Here is a 20,565-nt window from a genome sequence, read left to right as displayed (position 1 = left end):
GCATGTACACTCAGGTGTCAAACAACACATGTGCAGAGAGCAGGGGTCAGAAAACAACTTGCAGGAGTCAGTTGGGTCCTTGGGATGCAGCTCAGACCATCTAGCTCAGCAGCAAGTGCCTTTACACACTGAGCCATCTCTCCATCCCAGGATTATTTCAGAAACACCGAAAACCATTAGCTGGTCTTCTCGGCTTAGGGAAGCTTCAAGAGAGAAAAAGCCTGTGACCAGTGTGCTCTTCAGCCAATGCTAAGGGGCTGAGAACTCGGGCAGTGGAGGCAGCTGCCTCTTAAGGATGCCTTAGGGGAGACTCCACTGATGAGCCAAGAGATGAGCAGAACCAAGAGTCAGGGTACTCCTCGGGAACTCTGGCCTTGTTCTCTGTCCCTCCACATGAGCGGATGACCCAGTGACTCCATGCCTTCCTGCAACTCTGCAGCGTCCAGCCCCCAGCGCTTGCTCCTACCAAACTTATCTAATCCTCTCCCTATGAATGATAATATGAAATGATAAAAATGACCAATAAAGAAAGTACCCTGAATGGTGTCGTCATCAACATCCAGCTGAGGAAACCAAGGATGTGGAGATTTGAGGTGATTATAGTTGCTCAGGTGTAAGACAGAAACCAAGGCACACAGATGGGACTCCCAGAGCCGTCTCTCCACTGCAGTATACTGAACAGTTATTGACCAAAGAACTTCTTTGAACCTGGCCTTAGTCTTCTAGGTACATTCTAGTCTTGACAGTGGACCTTGGAGTGGCTACATGTTCATGGGGAATCAGTTTTCTAATGCTCTGTTCCCACTCTAACTCCTAACCAGAAAACCCAAGTAGTATCAGCCCCCTATCTGGACTCTTCAAGAGGGTCAACTTGAACACGGAAGAATGTGAGAAGGACATTTTCCCTACAATGGCCATGACCACACGTGTGTGCACATACTCACACAGCAGCGGCCGAGACTCTTCCCTCCCCAGAGAAATGGCAGAAGATGTCCTAGCTGGTGCCTTGTATCAGCTGCTTTCCTTGTTGTGGTAAAATATCTGACATTGGCAATTAAGGATGGAGGAGTTGGTTTGGGCTCAGAGTGTGAGGGTTCAGTCCGTCATGGGGGGAAGTCACAGAAGGTCACACCTACAGTCAGCAAACAGAGTGAGGAAGGCTGGTCCTCAGCTCACTGCATCTTCATGTGTCTCCCCACATCCATGAATGGAGCCGGCTCACATTTAGGCTGAGTCTTCGCATCTCTGTCAACCTGATCTTAGAAATTTCTCGCAGACACGCCCCCTAGAGAAAAACATCCTCTAGATTCAGATCCGGGCTCAGGAGCTTTCTCCAGAAGCTGAAGGTAAAGCCCAGTTCTACCTCATCTTGTCAGCATCTTAGCTCTGAACTCATTTCTTGGGACTACACAGAGGGAGCCCAGAGGTGGAGCCCAAGAACCATGTAAAACACCCAGGTGTTTTGCTACAAAGCTCTGACCCAAAGGTCGATAAAAATTTAGAATCAAATTTATTTCTCCAAAGTCTCATAATGAAAAATAAAATTGATTAGAAAGTTAGAACTTCAGAATGAGCCAGCAAGTCAATAAATTTAGGGACTGACTTCTCGTGGGGATTTTTTTTTTTAACGCTGAGAACAGATTAATGAAAAATAAAGATTCACTTGAAAGATAAGTCAGTCCACTTTAAGACTCTCCGTGGGATGGATCACCCCTGCTTTAGGATATAAATTTGCAATCAGCCCTATTGATTCCTTAATGCTTCAGAGAAATATTGTTAAGATTGATTTAAACCCTGAATGTGTGTGTTTGGGAGGGAGGGAGATGTGGAATGAAAGAGAGGGGGGGGGGAAGAGAAAAAAAGTGAGTGAAAGAGAGAGGAGGGAAGGTATGTCAAAATTTGTATAAATTTTTGAAATATACATGTACATCAGGGTACATGAGTGTTTGCCCAGGGCTTCTGCCAATATATGTGGCTGTGCCTTATGCACAAGCATATATCATGTCTTAGATGGCCCTAGGTCATGTGTATAGGTGTCTATTGTGGTATAGACAGCACTGCATTATATGTACAGAGATGTATAACTGGCCGTAGACAGCCCTGGGTCAAGTGTGCACGTGTGTAACACAATGCCTCACTAGGTGTTATGTACTGGGGTAGACCGCGGCAGCATACATGGTCCTGGATGTGCAAAGCAGTGTGGCATTGTACAATGATGTGATTGTGTGTCCATGCAGTAGCAGAGTGCATGTAGTGGCCAAGGGGTGAAGTGTGCTCTTGAAGATGAGTGTGTGCCTCTGATAGGTATCTACGTGTGTGTGTGAGCATGCACAAGCCCCAGCTGCAGAGGTTTGCCCATTTGCAGGCTACTTCTGCAGAACTGCCCAAGTGCAGCGAGAAGATGATTCAGGCAATAGCAAAAAGTCAAGTCAATTACACACGCGCACATACCTATTTAGTGAGTTCAAAACAATTACGTTAAATTAAAAACTTAATTTTATTGAGTTAACAGTGAGCTTAAAATGCAATTCATTTAAAACATTCATTGAATTAAAAGAAACAGTGGGGCTGTTTTACGAACTTAATTGTTTTTTATCTCACTATTTTTTAGTATAATAGAAGGTGGGCTTTTAAATTAACTTCCTCGTCTTCAAAATGCTGGTTCTAACTGGTTTCTTATGCACAGAGGTGGCTTTCTATCTCAATTTAAGGATGGGCAGGCCCCGTCCCTAAAGAAGCCAGCTTCTATTTGTGGTTCTAACTGCATCTGCCCGTGGGCAGGCGTGGTGATTAGGATGTGCATTCTGAAGGATCTGCACATCTGTTTATAGTACCTACACACGTGTTTATAGACACAAATTACACAGTCACTTGTATGTGGGGGTAGGGGCTATATAAGATCCTGCCATGTACTGGTGTTCATGTTACAATGTTTTCTCTCAAGACAGTTGTATATGCGCATGATTGTGTGTGACAGGGTTTGTATCAGGACTTGAGTCTGGGGTGAGAACATTTCCCAATCTGGACTCATGCTAGGAGAACGTTCTTTGCTCTGTTCTTCTGGCCCTCTGGGATTGGTCCTTCATTCCCACCAGCACCCTCTTGGCACCTCTGATCATTTATCTATGAGCTGCCTGCAGGCCTCCTCCCTTATCACACTTCCACCATTGGCCACTGAATCTGGGGACAACCCAGCCCGTTTCTTGAGGATCTGGGCCAGGCAGAAGTCAAGCACTCTTTGTTTAGGTTCGTCTTTATCTTCAAGAGGTTTTTTTTAGTATAAAATTTATACCTTCTATCTATGTTTAAGAGTGCTGTTCAGGACACTGGGGAGGTGGTTCACCGGGTAAAGTGCTTGCTGGGTTAGTACAAAGACCCAGGCTCAGATCCCCAAAGTCATATAGAAGCCTGACGCTCCAACGCATCTACAGTCCCAGTACTGAGGAGCAGAGACCAGAGGATCCTGGGTTTAGTCAAAACAGCAAAGGCCAGAACAACCAATAAGAGATCCCAAAAATAAGGTAGAGAGTGATGGAGGAGGACCCTGGTGTCAACCTGAGGTCTCTTCATATGTGCACACCCTCACATATACATACCTACACAAACACACCCCACACAACTTTTTAATTGAAAAAAGAATAAAGTTCCATGCCAATTAGAACATTCATAGAGGTGTGTAGCCATCACCATGAGCCATTTCCAATACTTGCCCATCACCTCAACTGAACTCCTTATCCCCTCCTCCTAGCTCCTTAGAAACTTCTGTTTTCTTTCTTTCTTTTTCCGGTTTTTCAAGACAGGATTTTTCTATGTAAAAGCCCTAGCTGTCCTGGAACTAGCTCTTGTAGACTAGGCTGGCCTCGAACTCACAAAGATTACCCCCTGCTTCTGCCTTCCAAGTGCTGGGATTAAAGGTGTGAACCGTCACCACCCAGAGAAGCTATTGTTTTCTTTTTCTGTGAATTTACCTAGTCCAGGACCCTCTGTAACAGGAACTTTCTGGTGCCTGTCTTTTGTGACTGGCTAGTTTCACATAGCACAATGTCTGAGTTCATCAATTCAATAACCTATGCAGGCATTTCCCCTTTCCTGGGTGCATACTGCTCCACTGTGTGGATATGGCACATCTCACTGGTCCACTGATCTCTTGTGAATAATGCTGCTGTGCACACAGATATCCAAGGAACAGAGTTCCTGCTTTCAGTCGTCCGAGGTTAATACCCCGAGTAGGATTGTATGACCACCTGGATCACATGGTAACTCAATGTCTGTCTGCTTGAAAAACAGCCGGATTGCTTGCACTGCTGTTGTACTTGACATTCCTGTAACAGGGTTCTGATTTTTCTACATCATTTTTTATCAGTAATGACCATCGCAGTGTGCGTGAACAGGGATCACAGGACATTCCTTTTATTTAAATTCATTGTTTATACCTCTCTTCTTCAGATCACTTTTGTCTCAGGTTCCAATTCTTCTAGGTCCCTAAGCATACAAGTAACATCCCTGTTTAATGATACATACATGCATACATGCACTAAATATGTAATCAGGGCCCACTCTATGACAGGTACCGTTATAGACCAGAGACACAGTAGTAAAAAGAGTCAATACATCTCATCTTTGTGACATTAGATTCTGCTGGGGCAGACATCCAAACACAGAAGTGAACTCTATAGAATGTCAGAAGCCATGGAGGAAAGACCAGACCTCTGACCAGAGGCCTAAACAAGCCACTAACAGCTAAGGGTTGTCTCATAAAAAAGGGGACCTCTCCTCAAGGACATGACAAAGGAGAGAGACCAGAGTGGGGACAAGAACAGCATAAAGGGCTATGTGAGAAGATGGGTTGGCATCTCAGTGTCATGCTCACAGAGGGCTAGAAGCCATGGTAAATAGCTCGCGGTTCAATCTAAAAGAAACAGGAGTCTTCAAAGGGCTAGGCACAGACTGATGATGTGTCCTTGACTTTAAGAACAAAGTCATCTCAGAATATCACCGTGTCTTCATCCTCGGCTCTTCCCCTGACCCACAGGCACCCAAGAAGGAGCTGCAGAATGGAGTCATCCGGGGATACCAGATTGGGTACCGGGAAAACAGCCCTGGCAGCAATGGGCAGTACAGCATCGTGGAGATGAAGGCCACCGGGGACAGTGAGGTCTACACCCTGGATAACCTCAAGAAGTTTGCTCAGTATGGCGTGGTGGTGCAGGCCTTCAACCGGGCAGGCACAGGGCCCTCATCCAGTGAGATCAATGCCACCACCTTGGAGGATGGTAAGGGCAGACATAGGGCTAGGAGCGTGGAGTCAGATTCTGGTTCAGGCAGACCCAGGACCTGGATCTACGTTGATCTTGTGAGCAACACAAGCTTCATGGGTGCTCTTGTTTGCTTTCTACTGCTGTGGATAGAACACCGGCCAAAAGCAACTTGAGGGAGAAAGGATTAATTCATCTTACACTTCCAGGTCACACTGCATCACTGAGGGAAGTCAGAACAGGAACTCAAGGCAGGATCCCAGGGCCATGAACTGAAGCAGAGGCCACAAGGGAACACTACTTCCTGGCTTTCTCTCCATGGCTGACTCAGCCTGCTTTCTTGTACAGCCCAGGAGCAGCACCCCAGAGCTGGCTCTACACACAGTGGGCTGGGCCTGCCTATATCAACCACTAATCAAGAAAACACTCCAAAGACTTGATTACATGTCAAACTGGTGGAAACAGTTTCTTAACTGAGGTTTCCCCTTCCAAGATGACTCCAGTTTGTATCAAGTTAACCAAAAAAATAACCAACACACCTACCGCCCCATCTCCTCTTGCCCCCTGCTCCCAAGGGGGCCTTAGTCCACTCAACAAAAACAGCATCAGCCCCTGCGGTTGTCTCTGTCTCTCACTCGCTGATGCTCTGCCTCGTAGTCTGTCTGTCTATCCATGTCTCTCCGTCCCTGTATCTCTCTCCTCCCTTCTGGGCCCCTAGCCCCTGACCAAGCTTTTCCCCTCATTCTGGGCCTAGTTTCTCCTTTGAGAAGCAGAGAAAGAAGAGCCAAGTTTCACTTGTATTTCTAGGCTAGAATGTGTCCCCGATCTGTTTCAAGGGTATAAGAAGAGACTACAGAATTAAGAAATTCTGTCAGCTAAATGGCAGAAGAATTTAGAGGCTGGCTCTTAAAAAACACTCTGCTGGAGGTGGCACACATCTTTAGTCCCAACACGGAGGAGGCAGAGGCAGGCAAATCGCTGTGAAATCAAAGTCATCCTGGTCTACACAGTGAGTTCCAGGTCAGCCAGAGATACATAGTGAGGCCCTGTCTCAAAATCAATCAATCAATCAATCAATCAATAAATATTAGCACCCTCATAACTAGAAAAGCTCCCACAGTCTGATAGTAAATGAAGGGACCCATATTCTCCAGAGCTGGGAGAGAACAGGAGCGTGCATCCTGTCCACACAGGAAAGATGACAGACAGCTGGAGCCTGACCCTGTATCAGGTTGAGATAGGACATAGAGCTTCGATGCCTCCAGAGCAGCAGGCAAGCAGTCAATTACATATACACACCCTGAGAAAGCAGAATAGGAAGATGCAGAAGAGTCTTCAAAGCCTCCTCCTGACACCCCAATTGAAAGTGAGGGGCTGAGAGTGGAAACTCTCTAGGTCTTGGGTCTACTTCTCCCGGAAGGGAGGGTGCAATGCCCTTGCTGCATGGCACTACAAAAGCCAAGCAGCCCAACACTGGCGAACCAGGCCCTGAGCTTAGCTGTGTCCTCTCCTCCCTCTTCCCCTTTGCAAGTTTAGCCTGTGCTGAGAGGGGGAGTCAGGCCAGGAACACTGGAGAAGCTTGTACTCACTTTTCTAAACCTTGGCTGAAGGTAGAAGCTGTCTAGGGCTTTCAAATCCTGCTTCCATCCCCAGATTCCTTCTCACTGGGCTAGGACACAGCTGAGTTTGGGGATGGTGTAGATCCCAGATCTGAGTGGGGAAAAGAGAGGGTTGGCAGAGATCAGAGAGTTGCAGAGAGCCTGAAGAAACCCTGGGCCCCCCAACTTTCTCCACCACCTAAAGACATTGACTACAAGCCTGACTGGGCTGAGGGACAGCTTATCGCCTTTCAGGCTGGAGTATTGGTTCAAGTGGTGCCCTAGCTCAGGAGTTCCCACCGTACTCTCTGGAAGCCTTCAGTGTTTGCTGTACCCTACAGCTCTGTGTAGCCGGGACTCCATGATGACGATGACGACGTGGCGGGGGAGCTGCTTGTGGTCCATGGAGTACCCATGAAAACCACAGCTGAGTCAGAATTCACGCAGCTCGGCCTCAACTGGCAGCCATTTATTCCTTACCTTGTACTATAACAGCCCCAACCATGACTAACATCCAAGCCTGATCCCTAGGCCATACTCTTTCTGGTCCACCTGCTTCCCCTGTGCTCGGGAGCAAGACTGGATACAGCATGCCCCATGAAGGTCTGCTGAACCAGCTGTCCAAACCCAGAGCCCAGGCCAGCCCACCCAACCCTAAAATCCCATCCTTCATCCTCAGGGGAGAACAGCCTCCCTCCCACAGACAGGGCCCTCGGAGTTTCCACCAGGGAGGGCTCAGCACGGGCTGTGGGGTCCTTTTCAAAACGAAGGAGGAGACAGGGAAGAAAGTTTCCACGTGCATTTGCTCCGCAGTTTTTCATACTTAATTAAGGCCCTCGTTAGCCTGTCAGATCCTGATCGTTTTCTGGCAATATTAGCACTCCTCCTGGGGTATTCAAGGGCCCCTGCCTTAGCAAGAGTGTCTTTTCCATAATTGTATTACCTTCATTTTGTTCGAACGGGCGATCTGTATTAGTTTATTACACTGGGTCCCTAATTACATGGTGCTTATATTTTTACACCTAAGTAATATGAAACAATAATCACTCTCAAAGAGGATCGTTAGGATGATGTATTATCATTTAAATGCTCATAAAAATTAGAGTTGCCTCTTGTGGGGCAACGGGATCTAATTACCTTCCCTCCAGCCTCTGCCTCCTTTCTCCCATTCATGCCAGAGCGGGCTCACTCTCTCCCTCTGTCCTGGGCTCCTAGGAAGCTGGCACAAAGTGCAGCTGAAACTCTTAGCAGAGTTAACCCGGTGCTTTGCTCCCACTGAGAGGCTAGGGGACTCAGAAGTCACAGAGGGAGCTCTCAGAGTCAAAGACACATAGTTTACCCAAGTTGGCCTCACACTGTAGTTTCAGGACACCCAGGTTTTGGGGCATGCTCCTACATAGAGACGGGACAGGGAGTAATGGGCCCAGAAGTCTTAGAGATCTCCGTGGGAACTTTCGGACCCTAAGCCAGGATCCATTGAGATCCCCTTTCCTTTTCACTTTCCCTTCAGCTTAACCGCAAAATGCAGAAATTCCCAGGCCAGGCCTGGGTTCAGATCCATCTGTCTAGCCCTCTGTTAGAGACTGAGTTACAGCTACCCTGGAACTTGATTGGTCTCCCAAGCTACTACACTCATCTTGTGGACTCTCTTGACTGTCATGGCCTACTGAGGAGTTGCTGGGACCATGTCCAAGTTCATCCTCTTCTCCAGAAGCTAACAAAACCAGGGCCATCTTGCCCCCAAAGAGATGGGGTAGGGTGAGACTGGAGATCAGAGAAGATTTGAATGGCAGTCCAACTCCCAGACCTCCGAGTCAGACAGTCTCTGTGCTTGTCTGACTCCACATCCCCATGATCAGGCAACTTGGGCCCAGTATGAGACACATATGTTATATTGTCATTCATACCCTAACTGACTGACCAGCTGTTGCTTCCCACTACCCTCTACAGTGCCCAGCCAACCCCCAGAGAATGTCCGAGCCCTGTCCATCACTTCTGACGTGGCTGTCATCTCTTGGTCGGAGCCCCCACGAAGCACCCTCAACGGTGTCCTCAAAGGCTATAGGGTCATCTTCTGGTCACTCTATGTTGATGGGGGTGAGTCTTCTGGGGTTAATGGCTGGGTCCAGGCTAATGGGCTTGCATTCCTTGGGATGCGCCCCAGGCTTGGTTAGAACTGAGTAGCTTCCAGCAGCATGTCAAGGGCAAGCACAGCCCCTCTGCACACATATGGAGGCTACAGCAGTGTGATATGACAGTGAGGGTCCACTTGCCTGAGTCCTTGTTAGCCTAGGACCAGAGCCAGATGAGGGTTGAGGTCATGCACACGGTCACCTCCCTGGTGAGGGGCAGTAGGTACCAGCCACACCTAGACAATCGCACGCATAGGAGTCGTTGGGATACTGAGGCACATTTACTATTCTGATATGCTGATATTAAGACTTTATGGCTATATCAGGCAGGGAGCAGGTGGCACACACATGTGTGTTGAAGGGGTACTTTTAGCGGGGTGGGGAGGAGAGAGGATGGCCAGGATTAGTACCTGCAGGAAGCTGTCATCATCTAGGCCCAGAGGGATGAGAGAGGAAGCAGGCTTATCCGAGCCTAGGGAAGCTGCTCTTTGGTCAAACTGATGAAGCCAGATGGGTAGTAAGATGTGTAAGTCCAATGTGAACAGCAATGTGAGGGGCCGGACAGAATTCACAGAGCGAGGACAGAGAGGGATAAGCGGAAGAGATGCCTTCAGGGTGGCTTCTTTGCTTCAGATGCAGACAGGCCTGTGGAACCCCAACAAATGCATCGTTCTCATGCCTAGTGGTGTGCACAGAGGCCTTCTAGTGACCAGGAACTCTATAGGATGCAGAGCCAGCAGCCTGCATGCCCAGCTGTGTACACAGAAGCTTTCCTCACCTCATGGAGCAGAGGCCTGTGATGTGCTTGTAGCCTAGTTCCAAACATTCTGCCTCCCAGGCTTCTGCACCTTCCCTTCCAGAGGACCTGGGGATGCAGCTCACAGCCACCTCTCCAAGTTACTGCTGCCTCCCTCCCGACCTGAACACTACTGGAAAGACATCCCTGATCCATTTTCTCCTAGGGAAGCTTAGAAGCCTCAGTCTTAGGGCTCAACCACTGAAGGTTTCCCAAGTACCTTGTGAAACCCCGGTCCACCCAGTGGTGGTGTTTGCCTTTAATTCCTGCACTTGGGAGACAGAGACAGTCAGAGCTACATTGTGAGATCCTGTCTCAAAAAACAAACAAACGTGACCCTTACATGGGATCAGCATAAGGCTCCTTCCAGAACTTGCTTTCTCTTTTTCAAGGCAATGAGCTTTCCAACCCAGCCCTCAGAGAAGACATTGACCTCTATTCTCCAAAGCCTGTGGGGGTATTAGTGAAGCTGCCATCTTCCTAGGTCTTTCCATGTGCCCCAGATAGGTCTGCCCTGCTTCCTGTACGGAGGCCTCTGAATCCCGTCTGGGCATGGTGTTCTCATTCTCTGGGCCCTACACTCTGCGCTGCCGCCTGGCCAGTGCCTTAAACCCTTTGCCTACACCTGGTTGCCAGTGAGACACTGAGAGTTGATCTCTGGTCTCTCATTCTACAAAGTCTGTCCCCAGCGCTGTGCCCGGGCCAGTCTTCCACATAGTTCAGCAGGGACTCAGAAGCCCTCCCTGCTTGTTTTCCTTTTTGCTTCTGTGGCCCTCTCCAAGGACACTTGACATAAACTATATTTTTAGACAAGATCTTACTGTGTAGCCTGGCTAGTGTAGCCCGGACTAGGCTCAGAGTCCCAGAGATCATCCTTCCTCAGCCTCCTGAGGGTTGGGGTTAAAGGCATGTACCACCATGCCCGTCCTTCCCTGAACATTTCTTTTAGGATCCACAAGAAGCTCCTTAGTGGAACCAGAATGATAGGTCCCCAGGGGGCTAAGGAAGGAGGGAGTTGGGTAGCAGGAGGGTACATGCTCAGGGAGAGATACAGATGGATGTATCTTAAAGAGAGCATTAAGCAAAAGTTGGTACAAGGTCAACTGGGGTTCAAGGCCAGCACACACTTGGTATTTAAGGAGAGATATGGCCTAGGGACGTATCTGCTACCTTGCAGAAGACCCTCTAGTCCTCACCCCTACAGAGTAGAGGTCTGAGCCCAGGCTAGGAGGCGGGCAGGGAGCATGGCAGGGTCAGCCTCACGACTAAAGGCCTGTCTCCACAGAGTGGGGCGAGATGCAGAATGTCACCACCACAAGGGAGCGAGTGGAGCTGCGGGGCATGGAGAAGTTCACCAACTACAGCGTCCAGGTGCTAGCCTACACGCAGGCCGGGGACGGTGTGCGCAGCAGCGTGCTCTATATCCAGACCAAGGAAGATGGTGAGTCCAGGGACGACCTACCTCTCTGCCCTCAGGAACCAACTTCCCAGGAGTGCACCCCACATACAGGCTATTTGCTTCCAGCTCCTATTCCGGGGCCACAAGAGCAGGGAACCATTCTTCCTTCTGTCCCTTTGAGCCCCTGGAGGGAGGTTTGGAGGAGGGGCTGTCCACCAAACATTTCTGACTGTGGAACTTGTTGACACGCTCTGGGACGGATGTGGGAACAACTAAGCAGCTGTCTCCTCCCTTACGACTCTGCTCTCTGAAGCACCAAGTCAGCAGCCTGACAACTCTTCTCCTGGTCCCGCCCTCAAGGCATTCTTTAGAGGAGTCTGCTCTCCCGACAGACACAGCTCAGTTTCCTCTAGGCATGGATGTTGGGCTTGATGTGGGAGTCAGGAGAGTCACCTTGTACAACCAGGGTTAAGGACTTGGTGGTCATGCCACCAAAGCCCCAGTGTGGTCCAGGCCTTGAACTCACCAGGAGAAAACTGAGCTAGACCTCCAGGTGGAACTGTGGTCACTAGGCTCTTCTTCTGTTGAGGATAATTCAGGCCAAACTCAAGAATGTAGTGTAAATAAGCAAGGTTGGAAGCTGAATCGACCCTAGAAGGAACAGGTAGGGAGAAGGGTTGAGCTTCCAATGGAGCCCAGAACTGCACAGATCTGGGAGACCACTGAAGTAGAAGATGGCCTGGACCAGACCTGGCACACAACTCTGGGCTCCTGCTTCTTGACACCATTTCTTACCCCACCCTGCCCCGACCTTTGCTGTTATTCTATCTGTGTATATGATGTGTATGTTCATATATACATACATGTCATGGCACATGTGTGGAGGTCAGAGGACAACTTGGTGGAATTGTTTCTGTCCTGCCATCGGTTTTGGTGATCAAATTCAGATTGCCAGGCTAGTACGGCACGTATCTTTATCTACCTAGACATCTCACTGGTCCTGCGTTGTTTCTTAACTGAATGTCCTGGGCCGGGTACCCTCTCTTTAGAAAGGCTGCATTTGGGTGAAGAGTGTCTGGAACACAGTAGGCATGTAAAATGTCTGGAACGCAGTGGGCGTGTAAAGTGTCTGGAACGCAGTAGGCGTGTAAAGTGTCTGGAACACAGTAGGCATGTAAAGTGTCTGTCTGGAACGCAGTAGGCGTGTAAAGTGTCTGTCGGAACGCAGTAGGCGTGTAAAGTGTCTGTCTGGAATGCAGTAGGCATGTAAAGTGTCTGGAACCAGTAGGTGTGTAAAGTGTCTGGAACGCAGTAGGCATGTAAAGTGTCTGTCTGGAACACAGTAGGCGTGTAAAGTGTCTGGAACGCAGTAGGCGTGTAAAGTGTCTGTCTGGAATGCAGTAGGCGTGTAAAGTGTCTGTCTGGAACGCAGTAGGCATGTAAAGTGTCTGTCTGGAACTCAGTAGGCGTGTAAAGTGTCTGTCTGGAATGTAGTAGGCGTGTAAAGTGTCTGGAACGCAGTAGGAACATGTAAGCAGAGGCCATCATTGGTATCCTGGCTTTCTTCCTCCTCGGCCTGTGTTTCTTTGAAGAATAAGGAGACCTGGGATCTAGGGCCTACCCAGATATTTGGCAGAGGTTCTGGAAGGGTCAGAGTTGTGAATGATGAAGAGAAATTTCATACACTCCCAGTACAGGGTCTGAACCAGCTCCTCTCCCTTCAGCCTTGCCACCAACTGCCAACCTCAAAAGCTCTAAGCAGCTCAGCATTTACCAATCCTCCTGTCACACTTCCCTGTCTTGACTTCCTGAGATGGCTCAGGGCAGAACTACCTGCTCTTGGGTAGAGGATTAACTGAACTGGTGCCCAGCCTGGCCCCATCTTAAAGCCTGGGACCAGGCCACACAGGTATACTCCTGGTCTTTGGAAATGAGTCACAGAGGTCCCTAAGCTTCCTTCCTCCTCCTTCAGTCAAGGCCACACCCATGAGCATCTCCATGTATTTAAACAAAGTGAGGCCCCAGGGGTCACAGGCATCATCCTGCCCTTGCAGGAGCCTTCAGCTGTCTACCCAAAGTCACTTTCAAAGACACACAGGAACATGAACAACAGAATCCAGGCTTAGGGTGGGAGTCCCCACCTTTAGGAAGCAGCTGCATGGTATGGAAAGTCTTGGCCAGTTCCACAGAAGAACTTCCGTAGTCCTATGGTCATGTGACAAGTCACTCGGGCTTCTGCTGCCTCCTCAAGTGGGAATGATGGTGCCTCATCAAACTAAAAAAAAAGATAACTAGAAAGTCATCTGGAGAAGAAGCCCTGGGTGATAATAATGATAGTTGCTTTGTGGCTACGAAGATGCTGTCAATGACACAACAGGGGAGAGACTTGGTGTCCCCAAAGGGAAGCCCAAGGCCAGAAAGGGCATGACATCAGATGATGTCTCGTCCCAAACAGAAGTCGTGACTTAACGTGTATGAGGCATGCTGTCACACATGAACTATCCTCCTCCTAGCCTTCTTTCCATTTTACAGAGGAGAACTCTGAGGCCCAGAGGCCCAGAGCTATTCTGTGAGTGCCACTCGGAAAACAGAAGACAAATCCAGGCTACCCTTCACTGAGGGCTGTTAGGAAATTGTTTGTATAATAGAAAGCCTAACCAAACGAGACAAAAGTAGTAAGCACTGTTATTGCCACATGGACCAGGGAGCCCCGAGTGACGTATTCCAGGTTGGTTTGACTAGTAGCTCCCCCCTGCCATCTTCAACATAGCAGAATCCCTCTCCCTCCCACTGCCACAGATTCCCTCCAAGATTTCAAGATGGCCACCGCCCCCTGCTTCTCACTAGACCAGGCAGAGGAAGTCACTTCAAGTCACCATGCCTCTTTTGGCATAAAGGAAACTATTCCTAGAAACCTGCTTATCAGATTTATCCTCACTTCCTATTGGCCAGAACAGGGCCACATTCCTCTCACTAAACCAGGTATCAAAAGGGAATTGTCATGGCCAAACATCTTGCCAAAACTTAATATATCCTCCCATGTAGGTGACAGAGTCAACTCTTTCTAAAGTGTAGAGGGGCGTGGGAACCTGATCAAAAGACAGGTCTGTCTGTAGGAGGCAGGGCAGAGTGTCAACCAATTCCGCTGGCCGTGTCATAGTCACACTAGTCCCACCAGCCAGCCTCTGCCATGTGCAGGGGGACATTATTCCAGTTTGTACTCATTTGATAGGGAAAGCAGACAGGTCCATGTTCCAAGCACAGCCCCTCTGTGGGACCGTGGCCAAGTGTCTTAATCTGAAGGCATTAAGACCTCACCTACCCACCACCCTCAAGATTTTACATTTTTCCTAAGGAAAAGAAATTAAAACCTTTTAGAAGCAACTAAAAGAAATAGGAGAAATAAGGAGCTGGGGAGATAGCGCACTCTGAAAACTGCTTGCCATACAACATAAAGACTCAAACTTGATCCTCTTAACCCACATAGAAAGCCAGGTATAGTCGGGCAGTAGTGGTGCATGCCCTTAATCCCAGCACTTGGGAGGTAGAGGCAGGTGGATCTTTGTGAGTTCCAGGCCAGCTTGGTCTACAGAGTGAGTTCCAGGACAGTTGGTGCTGTCCCACAGAGAAACCCTATCTCGAAAAAAAAAAAGAAGGAAGGAAGGAAGAAAGAAAGGAAGGAAGAAGAAAGAAAGAAAGAAAGAAAGAAAGAAAGAAAGAAAGAAAGAAAGAAAGAAAGCAAGCAAGCCAGATGTGGTAGCATGCTCCTGTAAGTCAGAGCTGCAGGACAGACAGATCCCTGGGCCTCATTAGCCAGCTAATTCAGCCTAATTGGCAAGCTCTGGGTCCCAGTAAGAGACCCTATCTCAAAAACCAATGTAGATGTTTCCTAAGGAACACCCCCAAGCTTGTGCTCTGGCCTCCTCATTCATGTACACACACACACACACTAGCACACATGAACATGCACACACACAAAAGAAATAAGGGGCTAGAGAGATGGCTGAGCAGTTAAAAGCACGTGCTGCTCTCATAGAGGACCCAGATTCAGTTCCCAGCACCCACTTGGCAACTCAAAACTGTTATTCCAGTTCCAGGAGATCCAATGATCTCTTCCGACCTCTGCAGGCACTGCACACACGTGGTGTACGTACATACACACAGGCAAAACATTCATACACATAAAACAAAAAGTAAATAAACAAAGCAATTTTTACAAAGAAAGAAGACAAAAATGCAAACATAGAAGTCACATACACTTACCAAGGGCAGAACTCAGTCTGGGCTTGGTTTGGGGCTGCCTTGGTTGGACTCAGTCTTTACAAAGACTTTTGTCCAAGCTTCACCTTCCCTGTGGAAACCAAAGCCAAGCCAAGCTGCATACTAGACTGTTTTTAAAGGCCTCTAGTGGAGGAAGGAGCAGGACTAGAGCCATTCGGGAAAGATAAATCTTGTTGGGTGCAGTGAGTAAAGACAGTGCAAGAAGCCTATGCAAAGGTGGGCCGGCAGCTGATGAAGGGAAGAGGTGAGTTGAGAGGAGCCATGGGCCAGGAGACTCACCCCTACCTTCCCTGCTGAAGGTAACTAGGAGCCTAGTGATTTCCTTTAAAGATTCCTGCCTAAAGGTTATCATACTGTCGACAGCAGAGTGAATTGCTGGGCCAGGACCCCAGGGAAAATCAGGACTCAGGAAGGAGCCTGATGTGAAGCAGCCCTTTCCCGGAAGGACAGTTTCTGAATCTTGAGACCGTGAGCGAGACACTGAATAGCACTGAAGGAACACAAATCAGAGGCCAGGGCCTACTGCGAAGGTGAAATCTGTTTGGTGAACCCCATTCTCCTTCCATCAAAACCTTGAGGGACAAACAGCCCTTGAAGTCCAGGAGTAAGCATGAGCCAAGCGCACATAGCTTTGAATTCTCCTCTCAGGCCTATAGTCTGGATTGAAGTGACCCCAAGCTGCTAGTGTCCAGGATGTATCTTCTCTTTGGGGAGATGGTTACCACCTGAGTTTTCACGTTACTGGTACAGTCTAGCAAGCACTGTGTCTGGGATACAATAAAAATTACTGGGACAGAATCAGCAAATAAACAAAAGCCATCAAGGAAAGTATACAAAGGAAATACATAATTTTTGCAATTGTAATGACCAAACATGGGTTCCATGGTAATTATGCTTGGAAAGACTAAAATTAGAATGAAACTATCGAATGGGAAAAAGTTAAACTAATGCCAAAATTAAGAACTCAGTCACTAGCTAGAAAATGGTAGTTTATGCCTTTAATCCCAGCACTTGAGAGGCAAGGCAGGCAGATCTCTGTGAGTTTGAGGCCAGTCTAATCTACAAAGTGAGTTCCAGGACATCCAGGACTCAACTGAGTTTAAAAGTACAATAGACACAGCTAAAGAGATAAATTTTAAATTGGAAGATGAGGCAAAAGAAAATAACCAGATGAAGCAGAGAGAGACTGCAACCCCAAAGTTATCAAAAAACAGGTATTTACATTACAATTTAACTCATAACTACATAATTACAGCAAAATTACAATTAAAGGGTCACAGCACTAGGAAGGTTGAGAACCACTTCACTAAAAAGTAAAAATGAACAAGAAAGATGCATAGAGAAATTATGTCTAATGAATTATCTTTAAGCTTTAATAGGCATATATATATATATATATATATCAATTAGGAGTCATGTTAATATCCAGACTCTGATTTGATAGGTCGAAGGTAGAACCTGAGATTTCCCAGGGTCTGATATGTTCCTGATGTCCATGCTGGTTGATGGACTATTCTGAGTATCAAGGATATAGAAATATGGAATTCATCCCAGAGAAAAGGAGAAAGAGAACTAAGCAGAAGATAATATTCTAAAAATGTCTTAAAGATGATAAGTACTATCAAGCCACAAAATCGAACCTGTTCAGACAAGCAGTGGTGGCACACGCCTTTAATCCCACCACTCGGGAGGCAGAGGCAGGCCGATCTCTGTGAGTTCGAGGCCAGTCTGGTCTACAAGAGCTAGTTCCAGGACAGGCTCCAAAGCTACAGAGAAACCCTATCTTGTAAAATCCTCCCCAAAAGTTAAGATGTTCTAACTCTGTAGATAGCAACATAAAGAAAATACACACCTAAAAACAGTATAGTAAAGCAGAAGAGAGTAAGGAGGGGGAGAGAGAATGAATGAATGAATGACTCTTAGAAGATGCCAGAAGGAATAAAATCTGAAAAGAAGCAATGATAAGATTTTCAGTCAACTTGTCAGAAATGGTGAAAGCCGAAAACAAATCTTTAAAAAGGGATTGGTTATATGTAAGGAAATCTCTATGACTTGTGATGATCCGCATAGTCTATGCCTCAAGATTAAAATGAAATGAAGACGTGCATTCAGATGACTGGAGACAGGGCTCAACAGTTAGGACCTGAGTTTGGGTCTCAAACCCCACATCATGGCTTACAACATCTGTAATTCCAGTTCCAGAGGATCCCATGCCCTCTTCTGACTTCCACGGTCAACAGGCATGCTCATGCTACACATACACAGGCATGCCAAACACTCATACACATAAAATGAAAGAAAGAAATCTGAAAAAGTAACAAAATGTTAAAAAAAATACATCTTCATTCAAACAGTGGCTGAAAGAATTTATTACCAATGTACCTGCCCTAGAGAAATAGTCAAAGGTGTTCTTGTTTGCCTAGAAGGAAAATGATCCCAGATGGAAGCTCAGTGATGCAGCAGGAAAACAAAGCAATTAAGTGATGAACATATGGGCCAACCTAAATTAATACTGACTGCATAACACGATCATAATGATGATGTATATACAGAACCGAGATACCCAACGGTCATAACACAATCATAATGATGATGTATATACAGACCCGAGATACCCAACAGTGACGTACAAAGTGGGAGAGGTCTGTGAAATCTCTGGTGTCTTTGCATTGTCTGAGAAGAAAAGTGCCAGTTCATACTAAACTTTGATAAGTAAGACTCACCTAATGGTCACATGTGGTGCCCCATATCTGTAATCGCATGCCTGGAAACCACTTGGGAGCCTGAGGGGGGGAGGAACTTAAGTTTGAGACCAGTCTGGGTTAAAGAAGTGAGACCCTGTCTAAAAAAAAAAATCATGTTGGAATCTGTTTTAATAACCACTGAAAACAATGCAATGCTCTGCAATTATCAAATTATCAAAAGTAGGAAATACAATTTTCTATTTGAAATTTATTTTATGTACATGAATATTTTGCCTGTCTGTATATATGTGCACCGTGTGCACTTCTGGGACCTCCAGAGGTCTGCAGAGGGCGTTGGATCATCTGGAACTGGAGTTGTGAATGGTTGTGAGACACCACGTGGTAATAGTCCTCTACAAGAGCAGTAAGTGCTCTAAACCACCGAGCCATCTCTCCAACCCAAGCAGTGTAATTTTCAGAACACTTAATTCGAAAGAAGTCAAAAAAGCAAAGAAAAGAAAAACACAGGAAGGGAAACAAGCAGGAAGTATTTTTATGAGGGTGAGTTTAAACACAAATCTACCAGCTGTTGCCTTAAAGATACACTGAGTAAGCCCTCCAATTAGAAGATAAAGCCTGTCAGATGGGCTAGTAGTAACGAAACCTAAATTCATACTGTGCAGACGGCATCGAAAGTGTAAGGGTGTGTAAAAGGGGATGGAAAGACGGCTTGCTGAGTAAAATGCATGCCAAGCAAGACTGAAGACTAAGTTTGAATCCGCACAACCCATCTGAAGCAGCTAGCCCACAGTCCCAGAGCTCCTGTGGCGAGACGGGATACAAACACAGGAGAAGCCAGAAGCTGGTGGGCCTGCTCTCCTGGCTTCTGCGGTGGTGAAAAGACAGGAGCCAAGGTGCAAGGTGAGGAGGACACCTGACCTCTCCACGTGAACCATGGTATGTGTGCACGTGCACGCACGCAAGATAAAAATGCATAGAAAAGTTCAAAATAAAAGGATAGGAAAACAAAAAGTATAGCACGCCACGTGTCCAAAACTGGAATTTTAATATCAGACCTAGGAGATAAAAGAAGGACACATGGCTACAAGTGTTAGGCAGAGGAAACTCTGAGTTTGTAGGGCCTAATATAACTTCAAAGCACATTCACACAAGCCAAACACGATGGCACACATCTGAAGTCCTAGCACCTGGAAGGCCGAGGCAGGGGAATCATGAATTCAAGGACAACTAGTGAGATCTTGTCTCAAAAAAAACCAGATAGATAGGTAGATAATAGAGAGATGATAGATAGATAGATAGATAGATAGATAGATAGATAGATAGATAGATAGATAGATAGATAGATATCATAGATAGGTGGATGGATGGATGGATGGATGGATGGATGGATGGATGGATGGATGGATGGATGGATGGATGAACAGACAGACAGATGGATAAATAGATATCATAGATAAATAGGGAGAGAGAGATTGTAGATGGACAGATGACAGGTAGATATATACATACATGCATGCATGCACACATACATAAATGATAGTAGATAGATAACAGAGAAACAGATAGATAATAAATAGAAATAAATGATAGATGGGTGGACAGACATATGGAAAGATAGAAAAATGCACACTTGTGAATTTAGCACACCTCTCTTGGTAACAGGCAGAAAATGTGCAAAGACAACCTCACTTACCCCAGAGACATCCATATGCCCTTGCAACTCAAGATATGGCAGGCCAGGAGGGTGAAGCCAAGGTTGGCTCTCGGCCTCTGGGATCCACCCTGGTTGGATGCTGCCCCAGATAAGCATCACTGTAGTTGGTCCCAAATCATTGACCACTTCCTAAGGAGAAGAAATCACCCCAGCTCGCTGGCAGAGAGAAGACAAAAATAGCGACTCCTGCCATCTCTTGAGCATTCCCCATGCACTACCACTGTCCTGGGGGTTTTATTTCACTTAACAGTAATTCTCACCATAACCCTTTAGTGGATAGGGTCAATGAGGCTAAGGGAGAGGAAGGTAAGAATTGAACAGGGCTGGGCAGTGGTGGTGCATGCCTGTGATCCCAGCACTCAGGAGGCAGAGGCAGGTGGATCTCTGTGAGTTGGAGGCCAGCCTGGTCTACAAAGCAAGTTCCAGGACATCCAGAGCTGTTACACAAAGAAACCCTGTCTCAAAAAAAAATCAAATAGGATACAATTGCTGCCCCTAAAGTAATAAACATGGCGGGCGGGGGTGGGAAAAGAACAGTAGATAAGGTGGGGAGAGAGAGATGGGATGGGAAGTGTGACTAAGACAAAAAGCTACTATTCTCCCAGGCTTCCTGTTACTCTGGAGAAGCATCAAAGAGTCTATATGAGCCTCTTGAGTGAATTTCTGAGTTCACTTGCCAGGTAGA

General features: G+C 47.1%; 1 protein-coding gene across 2 annotated transcripts in view; it reads left to right on the top strand.

The window, feature by feature from the left end:
* The window catches only part of Dscaml1 (DS cell adhesion molecule like 1), a 324,403-nt gene that overhangs the window by 284,667 nt on the left and 19,171 nt on the right, over positions 1 to 20,565 (top strand). For both annotated transcript variants that reach the window (XM_075966084.1, XM_075966085.1), the window contains 3 exons: positions 5,033 to 5,273; positions 8,804 to 8,950; positions 11,067 to 11,222. In XM_075966084.1, the coding sequence (XP_075822199.1) occupies positions 5,033 to 5,273; positions 8,804 to 8,950; positions 11,067 to 11,222 (544 nt within the window). The remainder of the gene's footprint in view (positions 1 to 5,032; positions 5,274 to 8,803; positions 8,951 to 11,066; positions 11,223 to 20,565) is intronic.

This window comes from Microtus pennsylvanicus, chromosome 3 (assembly GCF_037038515.1).
Source record: "Microtus pennsylvanicus isolate mMicPen1 chromosome 3, mMicPen1.hap1, whole genome shotgun sequence".
Classification (NCBI taxonomy): domain Eukaryota; kingdom Metazoa; phylum Chordata; class Mammalia; order Rodentia; family Cricetidae; genus Microtus; species Microtus pennsylvanicus.
This window is presented reverse-complemented; position numbering and strand designations above follow the sequence as displayed.